This window comes from Coloeus monedula (genome assembly GCF_965178545.1).
Source record: "Coloeus monedula genome assembly, chromosome: 3".
Lineage (NCBI taxonomy): Eukaryota > Metazoa > Chordata > Aves > Passeriformes > Corvidae > Coloeus > Coloeus monedula.
The window spans coordinates 57,676,712-57,700,529 of record NC_138783.1 but is presented as its reverse complement, the minus strand read 5'-3'; the positions used below and the strand labels follow the sequence as shown (position 1 = coordinate 57,700,529).

General features: G+C 41.6%; 1 protein-coding gene across 1 annotated transcript; it reads left to right on the top strand.

Moving 5' to 3' along the window:
- Positions 1-616: 616 nt before the first annotated feature.
- TNFSF11 (TNF superfamily member 11) lies at positions 617-21,578 on the top strand (the record flags this gene model as incomplete). The annotated part of the gene is made up of 5 exons (XM_082278213.1): positions 617-835; positions 9,070-9,237; positions 15,725-15,770; positions 15,853-15,951; positions 21,157-21,578. The coding sequence occupies 5 exons, from the start codon at positions 617-619 to the stop codon at positions 21,576-21,578; spliced, it is 954 nt and encodes a 317-aa protein (XP_082134339.1).
- Between the last annotated feature and the right edge of the window lie 2,240 nt (positions 21,579-23,818).

The window sequence follows — 23,818 nt, the reverse complement described above, 5'->3', positions numbered from 1 at the left end:
CTGACAGGCCTTTAGTCCCCTAGGGGCTTGGACCCACCAAAGGAGCCAGCGGATGCGCACCCGAGGTGCACGCTGATTTCAGATACCGGGAATTTAGGGGAAAGGGACCCTCCAGATGCAACCAGGGGCTCAGGGAAGCCTCGGCTGACGGCACCGCCTTGACGGAGCGCGAACCTGAGTGGGGCAGAGGTGAGGAGGGGGCAGGAGGCGGCGGAGGAAGGGCTGCTCGCGCGGTGCTCACCCACGGTGGCGCGGGGGCGCACGGTTCCGCTGCACGGCGCGGAGCAGCGCCGACCGCGATCCCCGGGCGACCTGCCCAGCGGCGGGGGCCGGGGCACCGGGGGCAGGGGCGGGCCCAACCCGGCCCGACCCGACCCGACCCGACCCCGGCCGGCGGGGGCCGGTCTGTGCTCGGGGAGGCGAGGCGAGGAGGGGGCGGCGGTGATGTGTGTGGCGGTAGCGGGCGGGAGGAGGAGGGCGGCAGGGGCGCGCCGCCCGGGGCTGATTGGCCGCCCAGTTTATAAGAGGTGCCCGGCCGGGGTGGTGAGGTTGTTTGCCGGCGCTGGGGAGCTTGGCGGAGCCGCGTGTGCAGCCGTCGGAGCGGAGCGGAGCTGCGATGCGTCGCGCCAGCCGAGACTACACCAAGTACTTGCGCGGCTCCGAGGAGCTGGGCAGCGGCGCCGCCCACGAGAGCGCCCCGGCGCCGCCGCCGCCCCCGCCGCCCGCGCACCCGCACCCGCCGCCCGCATCCCGCTCCCTCCTCGTCGCCCTCGTCCTCCTGGGCCTGGGGCAGGTGGTCTGCAGCGTCGCCCTTTTCCTCTACTTCCGAGCTCAGGTAAGCGGGGACTGGCGCGGGCGCTTCCCACCGTGGCAAGCGCGGCCGCCTCGCACCCTGCAGAAAAGGGGAAGGCCGTCGTGTAGGTGCGATCGGAGCGATTACTTTAAAAAAACCCAAATCAACAACAGCAAAAACCAAACAAGAAAAAGTTTTAGAACACATTTATCTGTCTCTGAAGTTGGTCCAGCTCTGAGAGGGGTTGGGCCGATGGGCTCCCAGTGCCCTGCCCAGCTTGTGCTATCCCCTTATCACTGGAGCGGCTCAGGCCGAGGAGTTCCAGGTAGCGCTCCGGGCATCGGATGCATTTTGGGGTACAGGGCTTTGCAGCGAGGTTGGACGTGAGGAGTTCCTTGACTTGGGAAGGAGTTAGTCATGATCCTTCACCCGAAGTCTTGCAGGACTTTGGTTTCTAATGATCAGCTTTCAGTTTTCTGCTGGAGAGAAGTTTGACATTGGTATTAGAAAAAGGTTCTTCACCAGAGGGTGGTAAACGGGCTCCCCAGGGAAGTGGTCACAGCACCAAGCCTGACAGAGTTCAAGGAATGTTGGGACAATACTCTCAGGTACTTGGTGTGATTTTTGAAGATGGTGCTGAGTGTGTTCTGGAGTTGGACTCAATGATCCCTGAGGGTCCCTTGCAACTCAGCATAATCTGTGATTCTGTGACGTGTGAGGTCTTTGGCTGCCATGAATGTTTCACTCGCAGGAGAAATGGCTTTAAGGACAAAAAAAGTCATCACGCAACACCACTTGTGATGCTTTGTCTCTCGGGCTGCGCAGGGGCACTGCAGAGGAGTGGGGTCTGTGTGCTCGTGGGCATTGGCCAGAGGTGCCTGCTGCAGCTCAGGAGCTTTTTCTGGGATTCTGGGGGTTTCTGGGAGAGAGCCGCCCCTCACTGCCAGGCCGCAGTGTGCCGGGATGCCTCAGGAGCGGCAGCGGTGCGTGCCGAGAGGAGCGCGGGGAGGGGTCGCTGTGGGGACAGATAAGGTGATGAGCGGTTGGGCTTTCGGAGAGAAGAGGAGCCTGCTTCTTGGAAATGGCTCGGCTGCCTGGATTCCCTCGCTGCTGCTGCATCTCTTGCGCTGCAAGGCTGAGCACTCTCGGAGGAAGTGGGGAGCTGCCAGCTAGTTGGTTCTCAGGGCTAGGTTAGATAGATTTCTGCTTGGCTTTGTTGTCGATGCTAATTAGTTCTGTTAATGTGGGTCTCACTGCCGTCATGGAAGTGGTACTTCTGTTGTTTCTACTTTTCATTTGAAGTCGGCAGAGACTGGAAACCTGTTTCTTTCGGTTTACTTTCTAGGTAGAGGCACTTGATCTTGAGGTAGCAGGCTGGATTTCTTAACAAAGTGCACTCTGGAAACAGGTGTTGCACAAGTGTATACCCACTTAATCAGATGAATGACTGTCAAATATACAGTAGCGCTGCTGATAATTTATTATTTCATATTTTCTTGTTGACAATGGCTTTGTGCTTTCCATTTTTCCAAAAATAAAATGTAACGGCAATACAGCACTTAGTTAATCCTATCTTGTATATTTCAGAAGAGTGACATCTAATTTCTGGGACTCATTGTAAAGTAGCTTAAAGCTACTTGTTTGCTTGACAGTGAAATAGATGAATGCCTACTTCAACTTGTGCCAGGGGAATGTTTTTCACTCCAGATGTTCATGAACCTGAAAAGACATTCTTGTCAAAACATAGCTCAGAGATGCACAGCTATACATTAGAGGGCTAGAGCGCCTTTGCAATCAAAGCAACTAATCAAAGTATACCCCCTTATTAAAGACTCTTTCTGATAGGTACATGTCGGTGCTTCACATGTGCCTAACAAAGGATAAAAAGAACCATAATGGCTATTTTCCTTCTGCTTCCTTGATTTTAAAAAATGGCGTGGTCCAGGTGTAACTCTGCATTTGACAGTTTAATTCTCTTGCTAGTTTCTTGTTCCTGTAGATTTGGAGTAGTGCTGTTGAATGGAGTAATTTTTAAATTCGAATTTCCAAAACATCTAGAGGAGGTGATATAGCTCAATGTAGGCGTGACTGAAGTCATTGCCTAAAAAATTTTTAATGGACAAAATATCGTCAATGGAAAATAGAATAAGTATACTCTTGAAGTAAGTACCTAATTCACTATAAGAAGATATGATAATTCATATTTGTTCACCATTTCTAATTGTGAAATAAGATCGATGGAAAACATAGTAGATCCTGCAGAAGTTAATTCTTATTTTTCACTCTTAGAGATTTATTTAATTTAAATGGGACATGATCAGACCTCTTTCTTTTGAAAAGATTTCTGTGAAGTTTGGTTATATTAAGCTACCTCAATTGGCCTTTTCACTGTAAATTCCAGCTATCTAAATTTGTACTTTAATAACAGAACTTAATTATTTTTAATGAATTTTGTTAAAATAATGCAGAGTTAGTAGAAGAAGCTGTGCATGAAAAGATTGGAATTGTTTGCTTGGTAAATTAAGCAAATGTGAACTAGAAAGATCTGACTGAATACTCTGATATTAAGAAATGATGTATCTTAGAAGCTCTTAAAAACCCTATCTAAGAGTCTGAGTAAACTCTGACTCAGTTTTACCATTCACATTTGGTCTGTATTCGCATAAAATCATTTGGGCTGGATCATGACACAGTATAAGCTGAGACAATAGTTGAGGTTTTGGTTTTTCCTTAATTTTGTTTATTTTGTGGCTTGAGCATTTGGAATTTCACAAGACACATAACTAAGACTGACACTAGGTTTTCACGGATAAACACATGTTTGTGGCCAAGAAATAATGCAGTGCAATACAAGTGAGACAATGAGCTGGTATGTCAGAAAGAAAGAAAAGCAACAAGTTTGAATTTTACCAATATTCTCATAATAGTGTTCTGAAATGTAAAAACAGTAGCATGTTCTAACTTTGCTTTTTGGTCCATCCTGTGCAGTGTACTGAATCCAAGAAATTAAACAATAACAAAATGTACTGGTCTTAAACATTTACTGTGCTTGTACTTTGAGGAATATTTTCTCATTATCTCTGAAAATGCCATGAAAATTTAGTTAGATACTCAGAGCAGCTGGAGGTCATCACTCAATAAAGACTCATGCACAGCACAAGGTGAGAGAGAGAAGTATTTTATTTAACTTTGACTGATAAATGCTGATTTATAGTCTCCAAAAGCTTAGCTTTTGAGCTTTTCTTTCTGGGCCTATTTCCTTAGTGCACTTAGATTTCTAACACTGAGTGAACTGGAGGCCAGTGAAGCAAATTGGAAGTGCTCAAATTGAAATGTGGTGGCTGGGTGTCTAATGCCCACAGTTTAAGCTAGACATCCAAGAGTATGCACTCTTCCCATTAAAACACTTTTCCCATTGAAAAAGTCTGTACAAATGTTAGGTATTCTACTAGATTGAAGAGTTCACACTTGGATAAATGGTGACCTGGAAGTCAGATTTTTATTGTCATTTCATGCTTATGTGGAATTTTGACTTTCATTGTGGTGTGTTTTCAAACAATTACCTTCCAGACTTTAGATGAAGTTTGGTGAGCACTGTCGCTAGCAGGAAAAACAGTTTGCTGGGGGTCATCAGCATCTCTCAGAAGCCTGGAAGAACCCCTTCTTGGTGCTTAAGAAAGGTCATGGAGTGCAAAGTGATACTTGATAGTCTGGAAAGTGGTTTAAGTTTGAAAATAAATACAAGTATAAATGTTAAACATTTATTGTAATGAGTAAGTATTTAATGCAATACTGTGTAACAGTGCATAATTGATGCAAAATTTAATGATAAAGGTGGCTGGAATGTACTGAGTCTTTTAAAATCAGACTGAGTCTTTTTACATCAGAAAATTGGTTCTTAATTCTGTAAGTTCATATAGTCTCACCTGTGATGCTGGAGTTCATTTTGGCTGCCCTGAATTGAGTGAAAAGAGTCCAGAAATGCAACTAGAATGATGAGAGATGCTGAAAATCAGGAGGCAATGAACAGTCTGATCTGATTTCAAGGTCAGGCAAAATGGATATTAAAAAATAAGCTAGACACTCCTCTCTTTAGTTTAATTCCTCTAGGGTATTTAAGTTACTTCACACTTCATAAAGCTTTCTCCTTTATTTTTGTTTGCATCTTGATGTTTCTTCCAGATCTTAATTCTTTAGGACTTTTTGCTGAAGGTGCCCTATCCTGCAAGTTAGCAAGCTCCTTCTGGTATTTCATCGTAATTTTCTTGTTCTTTAGAAGTTCTTACACAAAGCATGTCCTTGGAAGTTTTTCTGTGTATCTCTGCTTCCCCACAGTTTTGATCTCAGTGCTTGGTAGTGCTTTTTACAGCCATGGCGGTTCAGTGCGTGTTCTTTGTAAAGACTTAAGATGCAGGATTTCTGAGAATGCCTTTTCAGGCAACTGATTTTTTTCATAGTTAGATGTGGTGAAGACTATTGTTGAAGGTATTCTTTGAAAGAGGTGAGGGGAGCAGGTAGGTTAGCTAGTCCCAAAATCAGAGTCTCCCCTTATCAAACAGTAAATCTCTGGAGACCTGCAGTTTTTGTCAGGGTGGGCTGCACAGCTCCAAGTTGCTCAAGCCATCAGCTGCAGTGTTTCCATTAAGCCTTCGATCTTTTACCTGTAGATGCAGAGATTCTGGTTTTCTCTCTTAAGCCCTGAGCAGATAAACTGTAATCTGAGCAAGTGATTCTGTGCAGTCTGCTGTTACTGTTGTGGCACAGTATTGTGTGACACATTTGATTGATTGGTTGCTGGTGGGCGATACACTGGCATGATTTGTCATTCTGGACACTCAGGCCTTTACAAATTTCATGATCTTTGTGCTGTAAAACCTTGCTTTCTTGCCTGTTATTTAGAAGATGTGTTTTAATAAATCCAAAACTGGGATAGTAGTCTCTGACTAGTGGAATTACTGATAAAAATGAGTGTTTATTGGCAGTTATTTGCTGTAGCTTTCTGTGTTCTATCCTGTGATTCGTGTAGAGTGGAGAAGACTCAGATATCCTGATCCTGTTGGAGACATCAATTCCATCAGGTCTCTAACAGTCCCAGCATAAGAGGTTACATTTGAAATAATGGGTCCTATTCTGGGTCTCTCGGTACCAGAACTGTATCAACAAACTGGAAGGTGTCCAGCAGAAAACCACTGTGACAGGTAGGAACCACAGTGTATGAAAGAATGGAGAACTGGATTCTTTGACAGAGAACAGACTAAGGTGAGGGAAGCTAATCACTGTTTTTTAGCTACCTAAAGACAGCCAGGCTCTTCAGAAGTGCACAGCAAAAAGAAGAGGCACAGTCATAAATTGCAGCAAGGGGAACTGGATATAAGAACCAAGGTTTTTTACACACTAGAAGGGGTCAAGTTTTAGGACAGTTTGCCCAGAGAGGCTGAAAGTCTTCATTGATGGACATTCCCCAAAGCTTGTCTAGACAAGGCCTTAACCCACCTGACCTAAGTTACAAGTTGCCCCTGCTTTAAGCAGGGGGGCTGGACTATGGACCTCCAAAGGTACCTTCCAACCCAAGTCATTCTGCATTAACTCCCTTTTAGCAGCTGGTGGTAAATGTTTTGTGCCGCTTTTTAAAAATTTTTATTATCGTTTTAGTTTGTAGTTAATTTTCTGAGTTCTGAATACAAGCGGAACGTAATGTGAAAGATGCTTTTAGAGTGCAGTTTTACAGTTGGTTAAAGCTAGTGCTGCCTTCCTGTTATTTCATTCTTATGCCTATCCCTGTACTGGCTCCGATGCTGGCCTGATACCTGGAGTGACTTGGTTTTGGGGAGCGAATATTAAAGGAAATTAGGCCAGCAAAAATTCTTCCCTTGTTACTGATTTAGGAGACTGAAATCCAGGGATTAGACTCTGGTGAAGGGGGTGAGAGCAGACAGGTGCTGCTTTAGATCTCCTTATGCATTTAATGAGGCTGCACTGCACTAGCTGACTTCAGAAGGCAATAGAGTAGGTTTTTAGCACTTAATTCATAGAGCTGCAGTGGCTGTACATAGATTTCTTTGGGACTCAGCTGTGTCAGGTCATCACAGGAAGATATTACTGCCTCCAAGCCATTCTGTAACTCATCGCTACCCCTCTGCTCAAAGCTGTGGCATCTTCTGATTTTCAGGTGAACCATTTATGACCTGTTTCACTCCAAATCTGCAGGGATGACTGAGACAGCTAAACCAGGCTACAGGGTCTGACAGTGGTCCGAATGAATTGGGCAAAGAGCTTTCCATCTGGAGACTTGAGCAGAAGGATGTTGATGGAGGAGGCAGCAGTTGGTGCTGCTGTCTGTGCAACAAATGTCTCTCTGCTGTGTGTGACTGTTGGGTGGCTGCCTGGCTGGTGTAGACTTTTAATTCAGCTCTATAATCCTAACCTTATGCTTTTAAGTTAGCTAATTTCTTTTTGGTGAGGCTAGGGAGTTGAATTTATGCTCCTGTGAACAAATTATGTAACATGTTTGATAACTCTGGCTGTTTTGTATTGTGAAAAACTTCTTTTGGTGTGCTGTTTTGTTCAGCTCTGTGTTAAAGGAAACTGAACACTAGGCACTGTCCATAATGTCTTGGTATTCCTGCATTGCAAATAACCTTTTGTAATTCTCAGGTAAAATTGCTTCTTTCACCTAATCAGAAAGATAGAAGTAAATGTTCTTTAATAGGCCAGGTGATACAGTTAAGAGAACCTAGGCAAGAGTTCGGGTGCATAAACCCTTCTTCAAGCCTGAAGTAAAAGCAGACTAAATGCAAGTTGAGAACAATTTCTGAGAGTCCTAGGCCATCTCTGAAAGACAGTTGTTAATCTCTTCAGTGTTAAGTATTTGGAGTATTAGAAAAAAGGGTGGAATGGTTTAAATAGTTTTTGTGCAATAAAACTCTGTCAAGGTACAATCCTCATCCTTGGAATATCTTCCAGTTTATCTGAGTGATAGAACACAGGATTTAAAAATAAACTTGATTCAGTCAAAAAGACCGGTTGCTAAAACATGTCTTGCAGATATTCTGAGCTTAACCGTTCTTTGCCCAATGAAGCAGAGGTGTTTTGTGGTGCAGTTTAATCATCTTTTGGTCTTTGACTTTTGCTGTCTTGGTGACTCTTAAACACAGCAATATCTCCTGCCACAGCCATGGGAATACCAGCTGGCAACTAAGTCCCACAAAGCTGCTCAGTCCCTGGTGGGATTAGGGAGAGAATTGGAAGAGTAAAAGTGAGAACTCATGGGTTGAGACAAAAGAAAGTTTAAAAGGGAAAGAAAAATCTGCACACACAAGCAAAGCAGAAAATGGAATTAATTCACCACTTCCCATGGGCAGGCAGGTGTTCAGCCATCCCCACAAAAGCAGGGCTCCGTCACACATAAGGTAACTTGGGAAGACAAATGCCATAATTCCAAATGTTGCCGCTTTCCTTCTTCCCCCACCTTTATATACTGAGCACGATGCCATATGGTCCTGCATATCCCTTTGGCCAGTTCTGATCAACTGTCCAGGCTATGTTCCCTCCCAGCTCCTTGTGCACTCCCAGCCCTCTCTGCTGGGGTGGGGTGAGAGGCAGAAAAGGTCCTGCCTCGGTGTCAGCACTGCCCAGCTGTAACAAACACATCCCTGTGTTATCAACACTGTTTTAGTCACAAATCCAAAACATAGTCCCATACCAGCCACTGTAAAGAAAATAAGCTATCCACAGTGAGCACATCCACAAAACAGTTTCAGTGATAGCTGACTGACAGCTTCAGTGATATAATTTCAGTGATAAATTAGTTTCAGAGGTAACTTCTGTTTCTCCTCTTGAAAATGATGTGCTATACACACACATACATACTTTCCCCAAGTTTCTGTACTTGGCATTTGTGTGTCATCTTACAAACAATAGCTTTTTGAGGTAGGATAACTCTGTGTTTCCTGCTAAAATAACTGTGATATTGCTGTGAGTGGCTGAAAAATGGAATTCAAGATTACTGACTTTACCATAAGAATGGGATTTATCTTTAACTTTAGAAAGTCACACATCTAGTCTAAGCTAATGAAATAGGCGGCGTCAGAAGATAATTCATTCTCCTATCTCACATATTTGTGGATGAAGTAAACCCTGATGTTGGGAACTTTTTCTCTCCACATTGTTTACAATGTAAAGTTGGATAATAAACTTAGCCAGGGACCAAACTTTTAGATGGTTGAAAAGTATCTCTAACACTTAGAACTGTGGTTGTGCTTATGTCTTGGTTTCAGATGGACCCTACTAGAATTTCAAAAGAACATGCACACTGTGTCAGAACGCTTTTTGGATACCAAGAAAGTACAGATTTGCATGATGCATCCTTTGAAAGTCAAGAAGCAAAGTTAATGCCAGAATCCTGTAGAAGTGTGAAACAGGCTCTCCAAAGGGCTGTGCAGAGGGTAAGTGGCACAGATGCTGTGTTCCTTTATTTCATAGTCCTGTTGAACTTAAAAAAAACTTTTCCAAAATCTGTATTCAGAGATAAGTTCTATAAATTATTTTCTGGTGTTTGAATAACACTTGAAGTTTCATCCAGGATTGTATTGTATTTTCTCATGAACCTGGTAGTGGCTAACCAATTCAAGCACATTTTATTTATTTATTTATTTTTTTTTAAGAAGGGAAGACTTGAAGTTGTACTGAGAAAACTGATTGAAGTTAGGTGATTACCCATTCTGACATTTGGGTGGACCTGTGTATGGTAGTCACTTAATATTTGTATAGGTTTTTCAGCACTTTGGATGCTCATAACAAGTGTCAGTTCCACATGCTTTTCAAAGGAATCTTCCAGACAAGATTCTCTTAAGTCAAGATCATCAGCAAGCAAAATACTGCCTGAAAGAAGAGGTAGCATTTGCTCTCATTTGCTCTTTTTTCCTGCTCTGTCTGGAGTCCAAAATGAGGGACAGTACCTGCTTTGGTTTTGCTCACTTTGCCAGTCTGTGTTCTGTGCAGACCATTCTCACACTGGCAGAAGACCTACTTTGCCACAGCCTGATAACTGGGTGGTCTTCACCCAGGAATTGAGAATGACAGCTTGTTCCCAAACCCAAATGACAAAAGTAGTCAGCCCTAATGAAGAAGCCAAGACCAGCTGGAAATAATGCCACAATTCCCTTTTACTGCAGTTACTGCCTTTGAACTCTTTTTGTGTTCATGAATAGTATTTAGTGCTAATTATGGGCTGTGTAACAGATGGATGTCTGCTATGGCATTTGGTTTTCCTGGCTTGTCAGGCCCACTACAACGTTACTGCCTCACATCTGCATAGGACTGGCAGTTTTTCATTAAGGGTACTACATTAGATTTGAGCTGAACTCACATATGCTTTAATGTGAACTGCACTTGGGTTAAATTTACAGCATTTGAATTGTGCTAATGTGATGTTTGCTTTTAACAGAGAACTCTTGAGTGACAGATCTTTTTGTGAACAGAACTCAGAGAAACATGGAGTCCATGTCTTGTCCCTTTTGCTAGCCACTTCCTTCAAGAGCTTAAGGGGGAAACAAAGGATTAGTTTCTAATGTAGGATTAGCTCTTTCCTGCTGCATTTTACAGAGTCTCTCACACTGCACCTACATGTGTGCTGCGTGCTAGGCTGCTCATTCATGTGATTCCCGTGACAGAGCAAGGAGCTTGTTACAGTAAGTCAATGGGAAGCCCTGTGTTCTGGTCATTCGCTGCTGGTTACTCAACAAAGGCACTGGCTTTAGCTGAGGCTTCATATCCTGCCAGTCTTGATGGAGGTTAAATGCTGCAATGTCAGTGGCCAAGATAAGTAGTAAGTAGGGATAACTTTTTTGGCTGATGACCATTAGTTTGAGAACAATAAAATTTCCCTTGCCAAAGTAAGTAGACTCTGAATTTCGTTTGAATGCAATGGAGTTTATTAAGCAGCTGCACTCATGGTCTGGATGCTTTGTCATCTTAAATCAGTGACAGAGAAAAAAATAGGAAGGTGATGACCTGAGGCTTTTTGCATGTTTTCAGTACATCAGAGAAGTGAAAGTAAGAGTGTCAAGGCAGAATTATACTTTATCATCATCTGTAAGCTCTGCCTTTCATTTGCCCTGCAGGAATGAAGAGCAGAGATGCAGTTGTGTTACTCCTTTGTGTGTGGGGATACAGCTAATGTGACTTGAGGGAGGTTTCCTGTTGCCTGTGCTTTCTTCACTTTCCTTAAGGAGAATCTAAAGAATCTAACTTGTGTGTTTTAAGAGCCAGCATCCTTATTTGAACTGTCAGCTTGCTAAGTGACTAAAATGGAACACTTCAAAATACCATTTATGTTTTGTGATTTTTTCAATATATTGTCTTTTGCATTTCGAGCTGTTCAGGAAATGAAAATAGACAAATTTCTTTTGCTCAGCTTTATGGTCTGGTTACAGCTTCTAGCTTCCTGCACCGGTTCTCATCAGTTTTCTTTGCACACCTGTAGTCAGAGTGCTTAAATGTAAAGCAGGGATTGATGTTGAAAATGAAAGTGCTCTTATGAAAACCAGTGTAGTAGGGCTGCAAGGTCCAGTCTAGAAATACTTGTCTCTTGAAAAAATAATAAAGTTTTTTCCTTTTAATCAAAATCTAATGATTGATTCCTTAACGTATTTCAGTATAAAAATTCTTCTTAAGGAGCAGCTTACTAAGTAGAGAGCATAATTTCTATATTGCATATAAACTTTCAAGCAGACAAATAATATACTTTCCTAGCCAGTCTGTTTGCTTAATTTTTTTTCATGTAACCCTAAAAAGCTTTTGGCAGTCCAGATGCTCTAACCACAGTCCTTATGAAGCCTGTTATGAGCCTGAAGTAGAAAGGACTACAAACATATCTTGGGTCAATCCATAAGTGACTTTTCTTGGCAATGCTCCCAGCTGCTAGCTGCTTGTGGAGTTCCGGCGTAAGTTCTTCTCCCACATGGCAACAGAGTGCTTTGCTAGACCTCCAGGGCAGCATTTCTAAAGAGATCTATATACTTTGCAGACATTTAAAGAGCACATAGTTATGGACCAAGTAAAGGTTTCACGAGTGATTGCTGTAAGTTGTTAAAATTTCAACTACAGTTTTGTAGGTTTCCATCCTACAATCTTACATGCCTTTTTTTTTTCTGCGAGCAATAGACTACTCATTTGGAGAGAGATTGTATTGCTGGTCTCTAAACTATAGTCTCATGTATATCTGATGAATATTGGTTCATGTACTTCTATTTCACTTCCTTCCTGATTAGCATTCTTCAAATTGCTGAGTTTCCGGCAAGAGAATCAGATACTTCTTCCTGGTATCAGCTGTACTTAAAGCACTTGGTAACAAAAGAATCAAGTGCATAAAGAAGCTTTAAGACCATATCCGAAGCAATAAGTGACTGTCCGGGAATTCTCTTCTTGTTGGTCTCAAAAGGCTACTCAGGGCTGCTCAAAGTAGATACTGAGATACTTAGATAAAAGCTAAAGGAGACTAAAAACCTTTCACAAATGTCATGTGTTCTGGTGTAGCCTTGTCTCTGCATCCTCAGCACTGGACATAACTTTGAGCAAAAGTTATTTTTGCAGCCTGATGTGGGTGAGGTAGAGAGCAGTTCCCAACTTTCCAGGCACTTCAAGCATGCTTTTTAGCTTTAAAATGAGAGAATTTTGGAGCTTTTTAGTGGCCTCATAATTTTTTTTTAGATGAAGGGAAGGTATGTTTTTCATTTTTTGTGACTAACTCTGTTTCTGTTGTTTAAACATTGAGTGTATGAAGGAGGTTGGAATTCGGGAAACAGGCCAGCAGAGTTGACTTGGTGGGCAGTGAGCAAATACAAAGGTGTACAAGTGCAGTTTGTCATAAGATTAAGAGTGGTGTGATTTTTGTGTACAGTTCTGCTAAAAATAACTGAACAGCTTGGTATCACACATGGTTCTGTGGATGGCAGTCTTAGGAGAAGTCACTGGTAATGTTTTGTCAGCAGTTTTCATGCCTTTATAGCAGTGTCTTACTCATGGGTTCTGCTGAGCTGTTTCTGCCTACTTAATGACCCTCGACATTGTAAGTATGAGACACCTAAGAACATTCAGGAGCTAAAAAACGCAGTTGATACTTTGGAGATTTGAGAAATCACAGCTCTTGATTCATTGCAGTAAGAATACCAGGGGATTTTTTAATCCCATTAAGAGGCTACCTTCAGACATCCACTGAAAAATGTCCTTCAGGGTCAGAAGCAAAATACATGGTTAAATGGTTTTCTAAGGTAGGTTGTGTATCAGCACCTTGGAACTGTATTAACAGCAAGTTAAAAAAAAAACAACAAGAAGTGTCTAACTGCTCATTCTTCAGGAGGAAACCTACAACTCCGTGTCTGTTTTCTAGGGACTCGTTAATGTCTTTCATCTTCCTTTTGGGAGCTGCAGCAAAGTAACAGAAAGAATATCAAAATTTCGTGGGGTTGGTCAGAATCAAGTAAAGAACTTGACAGTAGTCCAGAGCTTAGAGAACTGATGGAGGATTTGTTTTCTGGTCGCAGTCTAGCCACTTCTGATCCAGTGACAAGCTCGCAGAAGAGTGAATGGATGATTGATCCAAGCCCACAGCTTTGGTGTTATTAGTGCCATGATCTAACCAGCTGAGCTAATAATGAGCTCCAGACAAGGAGAGCTGTGGACCCAAGTCTTCCTGGGTAGCTGTCCTGCTTACTGAGTGCTGCAGGTTAACAGCACCACCACCAGTTAGAAGGAGAGCAGCTCAGACTGCTTTTCATGAGGACCAGAGCCATTCTGTGTGGAAGATGAGCAGAGTCAGGCTGCTGGGTCTCAGAAGACGAGGTATTCAGCTGCTTACACTAGAACATCTTTGGAAGTGTGCAGAAGCGGAACTCAATGCTCCTAATAAAAATGTAAGTTGAAAGTAGAATAGCAGTTGACCAGTTCAGGGATTTCAAGGGCTGAGCAGTTCACAACCATGGGTTTATTGTCTTTTTTTTTTTTTTTTTTAGTACCAAATCTAGATAGTAGGAGATTAAAATGTGCATGGTTCTTTCTGGATCTGCTCAATAGGCTTTCCAGGCAAAGACATTATCACATCCTCCTGAAGGAAAGGATATTAAAATGAACTCCACATCTGAGAAGTTTCCACTAAGGAAGCAAGAAAACAGAGATTTCTCCCCTCCAAGGAAAAAAGGGTTGGGATAGGTGTGCTGCAATAATTTGAGAGTGTGGTCCATCTCCCAGGCTCTTCTTACCTTATGTCCAGTTCTCTTCAGAGGCTTTTGCCATTTTTCACAATACCTTGTATTTACAATTTCTTGTCATCTTCCTATTTCTTACTCAAGTGTGGCTAGTGGCTGGTGACATGCAGCTCCTAGAACTGAACTTCATGTTCACACTCCTTAGAACTGACATTGAAGTAGAAAGATCAGAGGAGCAAAGTGAATGTAAATGCGGGAAGTGGATGTGAGTTTTGCTGGTTTTGAAGTTGCGATTCTTCTGCTTTTCTTCTCGTCTCTATGGCAAAAAGCATCTTCATCTTATCTAGGAAATCAGCATATCTCAGCTGAAGTATTATGCTTTGATAGTCATACTACAACTTCCATTCTGCTGTGGCTTTTCATTTTGGTTTAACATTTAAACACTTACTGAAAGGGGAAAGTGAGAGTAGTAAACGCACCAGCCAAGGCACTACATATTTCACTGCAGTTTCAAAACTACATAAAAGCAGGACTTCAGGTGTTTTCAGAGCAGGATTTCAAATTCTGAAACACCCCACTGATTGAGACCGCAGTGGGACTTTGCTGATCTGGCCAAATCTGAGACTTATTTCCTATACGTGGATTGAATCAGGCAAACAGCAGTGTGCGTGGCATAAAGATGAAACAAAGGACCACTCTTAGGTTTCAAAGAGGACATGACATGCTATCTTCAGCAAAATATTTCCTTTTACTAAACATCTTCTTGATGGCTCCATGGTATGAGGTGTTCTGAATAACAAACATATTATTCCTGTTTTTTTAGAAAACAGATGGAGAGTCATAGGGAAAAAGGAGACAGAGCTGAGGACTGAGCTTAATACTAAGACTCAGTCCAGGCTTGTAACAAGAACAGGCTGCTTAGGTTTGTGAAATCTGTTTGTATCTTTTTCTCAAGAGGAATACAGGTGTGAATGATTAAAAGCAAAGCTTTTTGTGGTGCCTGATGCCTGCATTTTGTGCTGTTCTTGAGTTTGGGTAGCATGGGTTTTATTCATGTTAAAATTTATCTGCAGCTTTGAAGAATTACATACTTCCCAAGTCTGGCACCCAGTCCGCTTGGTCCAGTACGGATGGGGAAGATGCTTTAATGCTTAACTTCCTGCATACCTTGTTAGAAGTAAGCCTTGACCATAAAACCTTGTCGCCTTCCCTGTTCAGGGCCAAGTGTGAGGTGTTTACCTCATCACAAATGAAATTCAGAGTTTAGCTATCCTTAGTTGTTATAGTGATTACATGCTAGTTCCTGTATAGAATTATCTTTCTTTGCTTTTAGACTCCAAGTAATTAAATCAGTTCATAAATTCTATTGTTTGATGTGATGCCTTTTTATCAGTCATTGTTCTACTATATTTAGAGAAATACTCAAAATACAGTAAGTAGGAAAGGTTGTAAATGTCCTGTCACCACTAGTTCAGTAAATAATGCAGTGATCATACATATCATCATTGCTATCCACCTTTATTAGAATTACCGAATTACTAGAAGTAATTTGATTGTGTGTGCCTGTTACATATGTCGTCATATTTACATGATGCATATCCCAGACATCTGAATGTGCTGCAGGTGGAACAGTGTCCCCAGATACATGCACAGAGTATTCTAAGTGTGCAAACTAAACATAGTTACAAAACCAAGACAACGTCAAAGCAATGTCTCCTTCTCATTTTAGGAAGTCCAGCGTGCCATGGGAAGAACGCCGCCAAGACCAGAAAAAGGTGGGTATTGGTTTAGGAATAAGAAATAGTTTTGTTCCACTAAACTTGGCTTTTTGGGATAATCCAATTCTTTTCTCTCTAGCTGCAATGGAGGCATTAGGACTTGAACTGTACAAGAGGAACAAACCTGAGAAGCAGCCATTTGCCCATCTCATTATTGATGATAAGAATATTCCATCTGGTAAGTTCAGTTTTTAAGTGAATACTTCCAATAGGAATATAAATGTATTGAGGAGTGAAGTATATGAAAATAGTTCAGCAAAACAGCAACAGACAGGGATTTCAGAAATGGCTTTTGATAGTGAGAATAAATTGGATTCATTAAATGATTTCAGAGGTGGCAGGGGTAGTGCTAAAAGGAGGATGGCTCCCCTTTGTATCAGTCTCACGCTGAATGGCCTCCATTTCGAATTACCACTTTTCATGATCAACCTCTTGAGGGGCATGGCCTGTCCCTTTGTGCTGTCTTCAGGGGAGGAAGGAAGATCTGCATTGAATGCTCTCCTCTGAAGTTCCTCATTTTCCTTTGGCCAGTAGGGCCCATCAGGAGTTCTTCACTCCCGCTGGACTCCAGCCATGAGGATGCATATGTAGATACAAGCATGTACCAGCCCAAACATTGGCCAAGCTACTGAGTAGGGGGAAAAAATTGTTCTTGTGGCTTTTATCTGCCCCTGTGGTAAGAGGATGGCATTCTTCTATTTTGCCAGAGCTCTTATTCCCTACACACTGATACTCACATGGCTTTGGGAGTATCCTTGCTAGTACAATATCAGGGAACAAGACATGAGTCTGCCTCAGAACACTCGCCAGAGGAAAAGATGCATTCCTAAAATTTTAATACAATGTTAGAACAGCTTTATTTTTTGCCCTGGGGCACTGTCAGTTGAGATTTTTCACTGTATTCTCAATGCAACAGTTGGTGTGGTTGAAGTAAACCAGAGTTTTTTCTGAAGCTGTTAGGTGGAGGATCTTGAGAAGGTGCATTCATCACCACTGTCTTCTTTCTCTGAAGATTTATACATTCTGCAGTGCTGAACTCATTCTTAACTGAGCTATGCACATTGCTTTTCTGTTTTATATAACCAAACCAAAGGGGAATTCGTGTTGAGACGTTAAATCTGAGATTTTAGCAGCCTGCCTAGTAATACCTTGCTCTTGCTCTATTTAAAGACAAAGCAGTTCTGTACAGCTTCTTGCCTGGAGGGATAGGATTCTTTCAAGTGCATTGGCATTGCCACAATCCAGAACTTTATAGCAGAGAGCTTATAAGCAGCTTGTCAGATGGCAGTCAGAACTTCCACAAGCTTTCTTGTTAGCTCAAATGCCTCCTGACAAGCTTCTATTTTAGTCTGGTTTTGGCTTTGACCTACTTCTACAATAGGTCAATAGTAGAGGATTCAGTATCAGTAAACTTGGCTTAGCATTTTATCTTTGAAAGGTTTCAATTAATTTGCTAATCCTAGAGACAGGTCACTTATCTGCAGAAGTGGAGTGTGTGTCAGTATCACAGTCTGTGAAATCCACTTTTTTCTGTGTGGAATTTATTTGCTGCTTACCTCCAGGTAAGTTGCTGTAAACTGTAATTTTACAACCGTAATTTATAGCAGCTGATAATTTTTACTGTTGTGCATTGCTGCATTAACCTTCAAGGGTGTGACACAGCACATCTATGGGTAATGGCCAGGGAGACATTGTTCTTTTCTGCTGCAGATCAACTTCTTACCAATGTGATGAGCTGGGCATATACTCCCTTCTGATCTGGCTTTTGCCTCTTTTTGAAGAGCATTGCCAGGATGTTAATCATGACCGCAGCTTCTGCAGCCCTTGTGGGCATTGCAGCAGTGAGGGGCTGCTTCCTTAGGGATAGCTGGAACCCTGAACCTGCTGGTTGTGAGACACTTTAATACCATGCTCACTGACATGAGGCAGTACCCACTTGGCTGGGTAGCACAGAGGTTAGTGACAAGCATAAACAAAGAAAAATTTGCCTGAGGGGTCACCAGGAGCTTTTCCTCTCCCATCTTGTTGTCTCTGACTGCAAATGGCAATTTCTGTTTTCTTCCCCTGATTCTTTACCCTACATGTCTGAAATCCATCTAAATGATTTTCTGCAATCCCTGAGTGGAAAGATCTGTTCTTAGTATTTTAAGGTTCTCTACTGTCATCACTCTGACCCGGAATAAACAGTGCCAGAAAAAAAAAAAAAGTCTTCATCACTGTCAAACAGGATTTTAAGTAGTTTTCAGCTGAACACCCTTCATGAAGGGGCACTGAGCAGTGTCTATGAGAGAACGCTTTGCTTTGACCTGGTTCACAGTAATGTCAAGCCTCAAGTGGACTTTTGCAGCTGGGGGGATAGTGCAAGGGAGGGGGGGAAAATAACCATTCCCAGATCTTGTGTCCCCACCCACCATTTGGCACAGAAGCTGTAGTGGTTTGGCTTGCTGGGTGTATTTTTTAAGTTTGCTGCCTTAGGTTAGAGCTGGATGCTTGCTGGTTGGTTTTTACCAGAGCTCACTCTAAATGCTACCTAGGTTTTAAATGAAAACCGTGAATTTTGGTTTATAAATTGATTACAGAAATTAGTCACAGTTTAAAGGGGAAAATCACAAACAGAAACAAATATAAATGTTAAATATATCATTTGGGGTGTGAATTGATACCTTTAGCTGTCTAAGGAAATGCTGTCGTATTCTGAGCTATTTACAGCTACAGGTTCGACTCAGCTGCCCTTTGCCTCCAAAAGGCTTTTCAGAGCAAATAGTACTTTGGTCCTTTTTTCAGGCTTTGTTTATACCTAAAATCTACTAGGATGCAAACAAATTATCAAAACAGGGCTCCTTTCTCCTCTGCTCCCCTCACATCATCTTCCTTCTTGCTAATTAATTTTATTTAACTCATTTGTATTAGTCTTAGTTCAAGCTCACAAATAAACAAGGCATTGTTTTTATTTATCTTCAGTTTTGAGAAAGAGTGGGTATTAACTTGAATTTTTAAATAATGCTTTCTTGCCTTGTCTGGAAGGCTGTTTTACTCATTATCCCCCTGCCACTTCCTTCTCTGTCAACAGGATTTACCTTATGCTGGTTTTTTCATGGTTCCAAAGTAAATTATTTCAAGTAAGATACTGCATTGCAGCCTTTCTGACTGTCCCATGGCTTGGGTTATGTGTCAGAGTTTCTGATATGTGGACAGCAGATCTGACACTTTTATGCTCCAGTTTTCTCCACTTCCTGTGTTTCAGGGTACTGATTGTTTTGATGTCTCCAAATCTGAGTGCATTACCACCAGAAGTGCAGAGAACCTGCTCACTCTTTCTAATACAGGTTGTGTGGCATAACTTTTACCAGAGCATCTTTGTGCTGTGCTGCCAGCTGTGGCACGCCTCTTCTGGAGCTCTGAATTGTGGCAAAATGCCTGTCTGCCTCAGCTCACACAATCATAGCATTATAATCCTGCTTGGAAGGCACTTCCAGAAGTTATCTGTACAAATCCTTTGCTCAAAACAGAGAGGGTTGTCTATCATTATCTGTTGGCCTGTTCCCCTGAACATCCAAATAGTGTGAACAAAATTCACCCAGAGCCCCTCTCAGTTACTGTGGCATGTATTTGCTCTCCTTTCTCTTCTTCAGCAGAAAATCTTGCCACTAAGGATTTCATCAAAATTGCAACTTGACTGGGAACTAAAAAGTTTACTTGTCAGGTAAATAAAATCTGCCTAGCAACTCCCCAGTGTGCCACCAGGCAGTCCCAGCATGCCCTTTCTGTTCCATCATCGGTGTGCATTCCTGTCCTATATCTAATGTGCCTCTCCTCTGATCCAGGCAGTGATTTCTTGCCTGTCCTCCCCATCTTAAACGTAGCCCAGCCTCCGTGGGGCAGTATTTCTCCCAGACTTAGTGCTGTGAACGCAAAGTTCTTCAACTTCCTTGGCTGTTCCCAGTCCTTCAGAAGTGCGCTCTGGTACCCTTAACTCAGCATTATCTTGAAGGTGAATAATTGCAGGTTAAGAGACTTAAGATCTTGGTGTTTCTTCCAGTTAATTGATGGGTTTCAGATGTATTTTTTGAGGTGCTGCACAGAAGATGGCTTCTCCATATGATTTTGCTTCCATAATTTCTGCCTCGCTGCACAAGAGCCATAGGGGAGCAGCTACTTGTGATCTACCTTTGACAATTGGTGCTTTGCTTAAATCGTTGTGGAAGAACACCAGAAGGATTTTGCTCTGGGCTACTGTTAAAGTATTCCTCTCACACAGAAAAGATGCCTGCCCTTGGCAGTTAGGGAAGGCTCATCTCCCTCAAATTCCCCTGTTCCTACTTCCCCTCCCTTTTGCACAGGCAAATGCAAGAGGCCTCTTTTGAACTACTCAAATATACCTGGGGCTATTCCCCAGCACACCTGTGAGTACTGGTGGTCCTGGGGCAGGCCTCAGTACATGCTTGGAGGAGAGGGTACTGTGCCCTGCTGTGTGCCATGCAAAGTTTGCTAAGGATGGCCTGTTTTGGTTCAATTCAGGGAGAAAAAGGTACTGAATATTTCAAGCAGGCATTTAGATTCACTGGGAGGCTGAGGTATAAAGTCCTCTGGTACCTACGTGAACCCGCTGCTGTGGGAGGGAGCAAGTGGAGTCAGTCTTGTGTGCTGAAAATTACTAGTGGTTAGGAGGACAAGTTGGCCACCTCCCATCTGTTGTCTTATGCCCTGGGTATTGCACTGAATAATAAGATGTTAGTGGCTTGTGCCTGTCAGGAAGTTTGTTATGTCATAAATACTTGAAGTGCTACGTAAAGTCTAGGCAACTTAGTGTGTAGTACTGAAGATGCACTATTGTACTGACTTTTCTCTGTTTGTTTGGTGTTGTCAAATGAAAATATGTTTACCTTTCTACCATTACAGTCATAAGAACATAAAATATGGAAAGTTTCATAAGCTTTCTCTTTTGGGAATTGTCAGTTCAGCTTTTTTCCAGAATTTCAGTTATTCCTTGCTAACGCTTACGGATTAAAGACCAATAATGAGTTTTTCAAGTTCCTCTCAACTGTTTGTAACTTGAATAAAGTTTTAGGTGGAATGCAATGCCTATGCAGAGCTTGTTGCATGATTCCTCAGAATAATCAAACTACAGGCAGAGCAACTGTTTTGTACCACAGTCCAGCAGTTGTTCTGCTGGGAGGGCACAGTTATAAATAGCAAGCAAAAAGCGGATGATGAAAAAAGGAAATTTCTTAGGAATTTTTTATCATAGTTGTTTAATATTCACTTTAGCCTATAGAACTCTAGTTGCTGTTGATTCTAAAAACATAGAGGTTGCTTTCTAAATGTTGGGGTTTGTCAAATGTTTATAAATAATCCTTTTTTTTTTTTTTTTTTTAATCTCCAGGAACTCGCAAAGTGAACCTCACATCCTGGCATCATGACAAAGGCCAGGCAAACTTATCAAATATGACATTCAGTGACGGAAAACTAATTGTTAATCAAGATGGCTTTTACTACCTTTATGCCAATATTTGTTTTAGACATCATGAAACTTCAGGAAACTTGACTAAAAGAGGGCTTCAGCTGATGGTGTATGTGATTAAGACAAACCTTAAAATAAGGCGCTTTGATGTGTTGATGAAGGGAGGAAGCACCAAATACTGGTCAGGGAATTCAGAATTTCATTTTTATTCTGTAAATGTAGGAGGGTTTTTTAAATTAAAATCTGGTGAAATGATAAGTATCCAGGTATCAAATCCATTGCTACTGGATTCTTCGCAAGAAGCAACTTATTTTGGAGCATTTAAAGTTAGGGATTTAGATTGAATCTTTCTTTAGTGTGCTGAAAACTGTTTGAGTTTTTAATTGTCCAGAAACAACTTGAACTGAAAATCTTCTGCAACCCAATTACATCTGTATAAGCCATGTACGTCTAAAGACATGTTTTTGTCCCAGGCAGACTCTCCAGCAGGAGTCCTGCAAATATATGGAAGGGCAAAATTACACAGTTCTCCTGATTTAGTCTTAAAGCAGTTTTACTTCATTTGTTTCCACTGGCCTCACTAAAGTCATTGTGCCTTTTGCATTGGTGTAGTTGAAATCAGAACAACTAATATAACTGAGCTTCTGTTTCCAAGTTCTGCCCTGATCACCCTTACTAGTTCTGGTGCAAATGTAGGGCAGGACAGAACTTGGCTCCCAGCTTGCATTTAGGGCTCCATTTTGCTTGGGGTTGAGTGTTCTGACCCTGAGACAGCAGAGATTATGAAAGCGTGACTAATCCCATTGCATTTGATGTGGCTTTTCACATGCTGAGTTGGGGCTGATTCTGCTTTGCTGGCTTAGGGTTGGAGAGCTCAGACCATGGCAGAAATGGGTTGGAGAACACCTAGACAGTTCAACTTAACTTTTACCTGATTAAAAGGGCCATTCCAAGAAGGAGGGAGATCATCTTGCAATTCTAAAAAGATAATTACAGTTAAGTTGCACAGTTAATTGCAAATACAGATTGCCAAAATATGGCGTGCCTTTAAAGTATTACATTGTGCCAGAACCTGCAAAGACATTTTTTAAACAAAAAGTATGTATTTTTATATTCTGTAATATCTAAAGTTATATTTCAGGTGTAATGTTTTGTGTAAAAAAAAATGTAAATTATATTGTCCTATAGTATTTGATACAAAATATTTAAAATCTCTTGCTGTTTGTATATTTAATGTTTTAAACTGTTTTTATGTACAGACATGTTAAACTGGTGCACTTTTTAATCCCAATGGGAAAAAATGCAGCTATAAGAAGTTGTTTGCAATTAGCAAATGTAATATATATCTTTGTTCTTCTTAACTTAATAGATTTCTTTTAAACTTGTCAGTATTAAGGGAGGTGAAATCACACCAATGGCATGAGTAATTACACCAGAATGCTGGTCACTGGGTACCTTTCAAACCTGGAGGGTAATTAAGCTGGCATTATATAAAAATGAAATTAAAAAAATTAATGCATAATAAGCCCCAGAAATGTATTAGGGGTATTTATAGTTACTGAACAGGCATATTTTCCTACAACAAAATCTACAAGTATTACATTCTGCAATTGAACAGTAACTTTTTTAGCTTAGTTTCCTGAAAAAGTTAAGCTTATGTCATTGCACTGCCTGTTCTTGTCTCCCACTGTAGCTTTCAAAACTCTGCACCCTCCTGCCAGCTTTGGCAGATGAATGGCAGAGTTAAGAGATATTCTTGCAGGTTTTATGAGGACAGACAGCTGAGAACAACTCAGCCATTTATACATTATTTGTCAGTGGCTGGCCACTGTTCATTTTAGCCAAGAGATTAACTGGGGAGACTCCTGTAACGAGGGTTGTAGCTTGTATAGTGCTTGGCCAAAGAGGTGGGTGGATGGAATCCGAGGGTGGGTATAGGGGCCATAGGGGAGGACTGCAGATACTGAGGTGATATTTAGAGCACATCTGGACAGGGGACAGCAACTTGTTGGGGTAGGGAGTGAGGGAGGGTTTTGAAGTGTTTGTGTGCTCTATGGATCACGTGGGGAAAGCCCACTATTTATCGCAGTAGGAATCCAATCTTCTGTAGGAATTGGGGCTTCATACAAATCCTCAGGCTTTTAAAAAGTTTTTTTCTGGTTAAGCGAACTGAGTTGAATTCAAGCAATTATTTTATACTGTATAATAAACATTTCTTTTTAATATTAATATTGTTTTCTTACAAAATATATTTCTAAGAAAAAAAACCTTTGTGATTTCTTTATTTTTGTGTTTACCCATATTTCTTGTGCAGCTTTGATAATTCTATTCAGATTTCAGAATGTGCAGGCTGGGTGTGGTATAACTCAAGAAAAATGAGGCATAAATCAACTATTTTGAGACAATTACTACAACTTTTATGGAGTTTTGATTTGGCTTCAGATCTACATGCACCACTTTCAAGTCAGGGTACATCTTTAGGGGCTGGAAATTCAGCTGAAAATGAGGACTTCCCATTTATGTTTCACATCAAACAGTTGTCATTTCTAAACAAGAAATGATTGAGGAATCTGGTGCTCTTGTT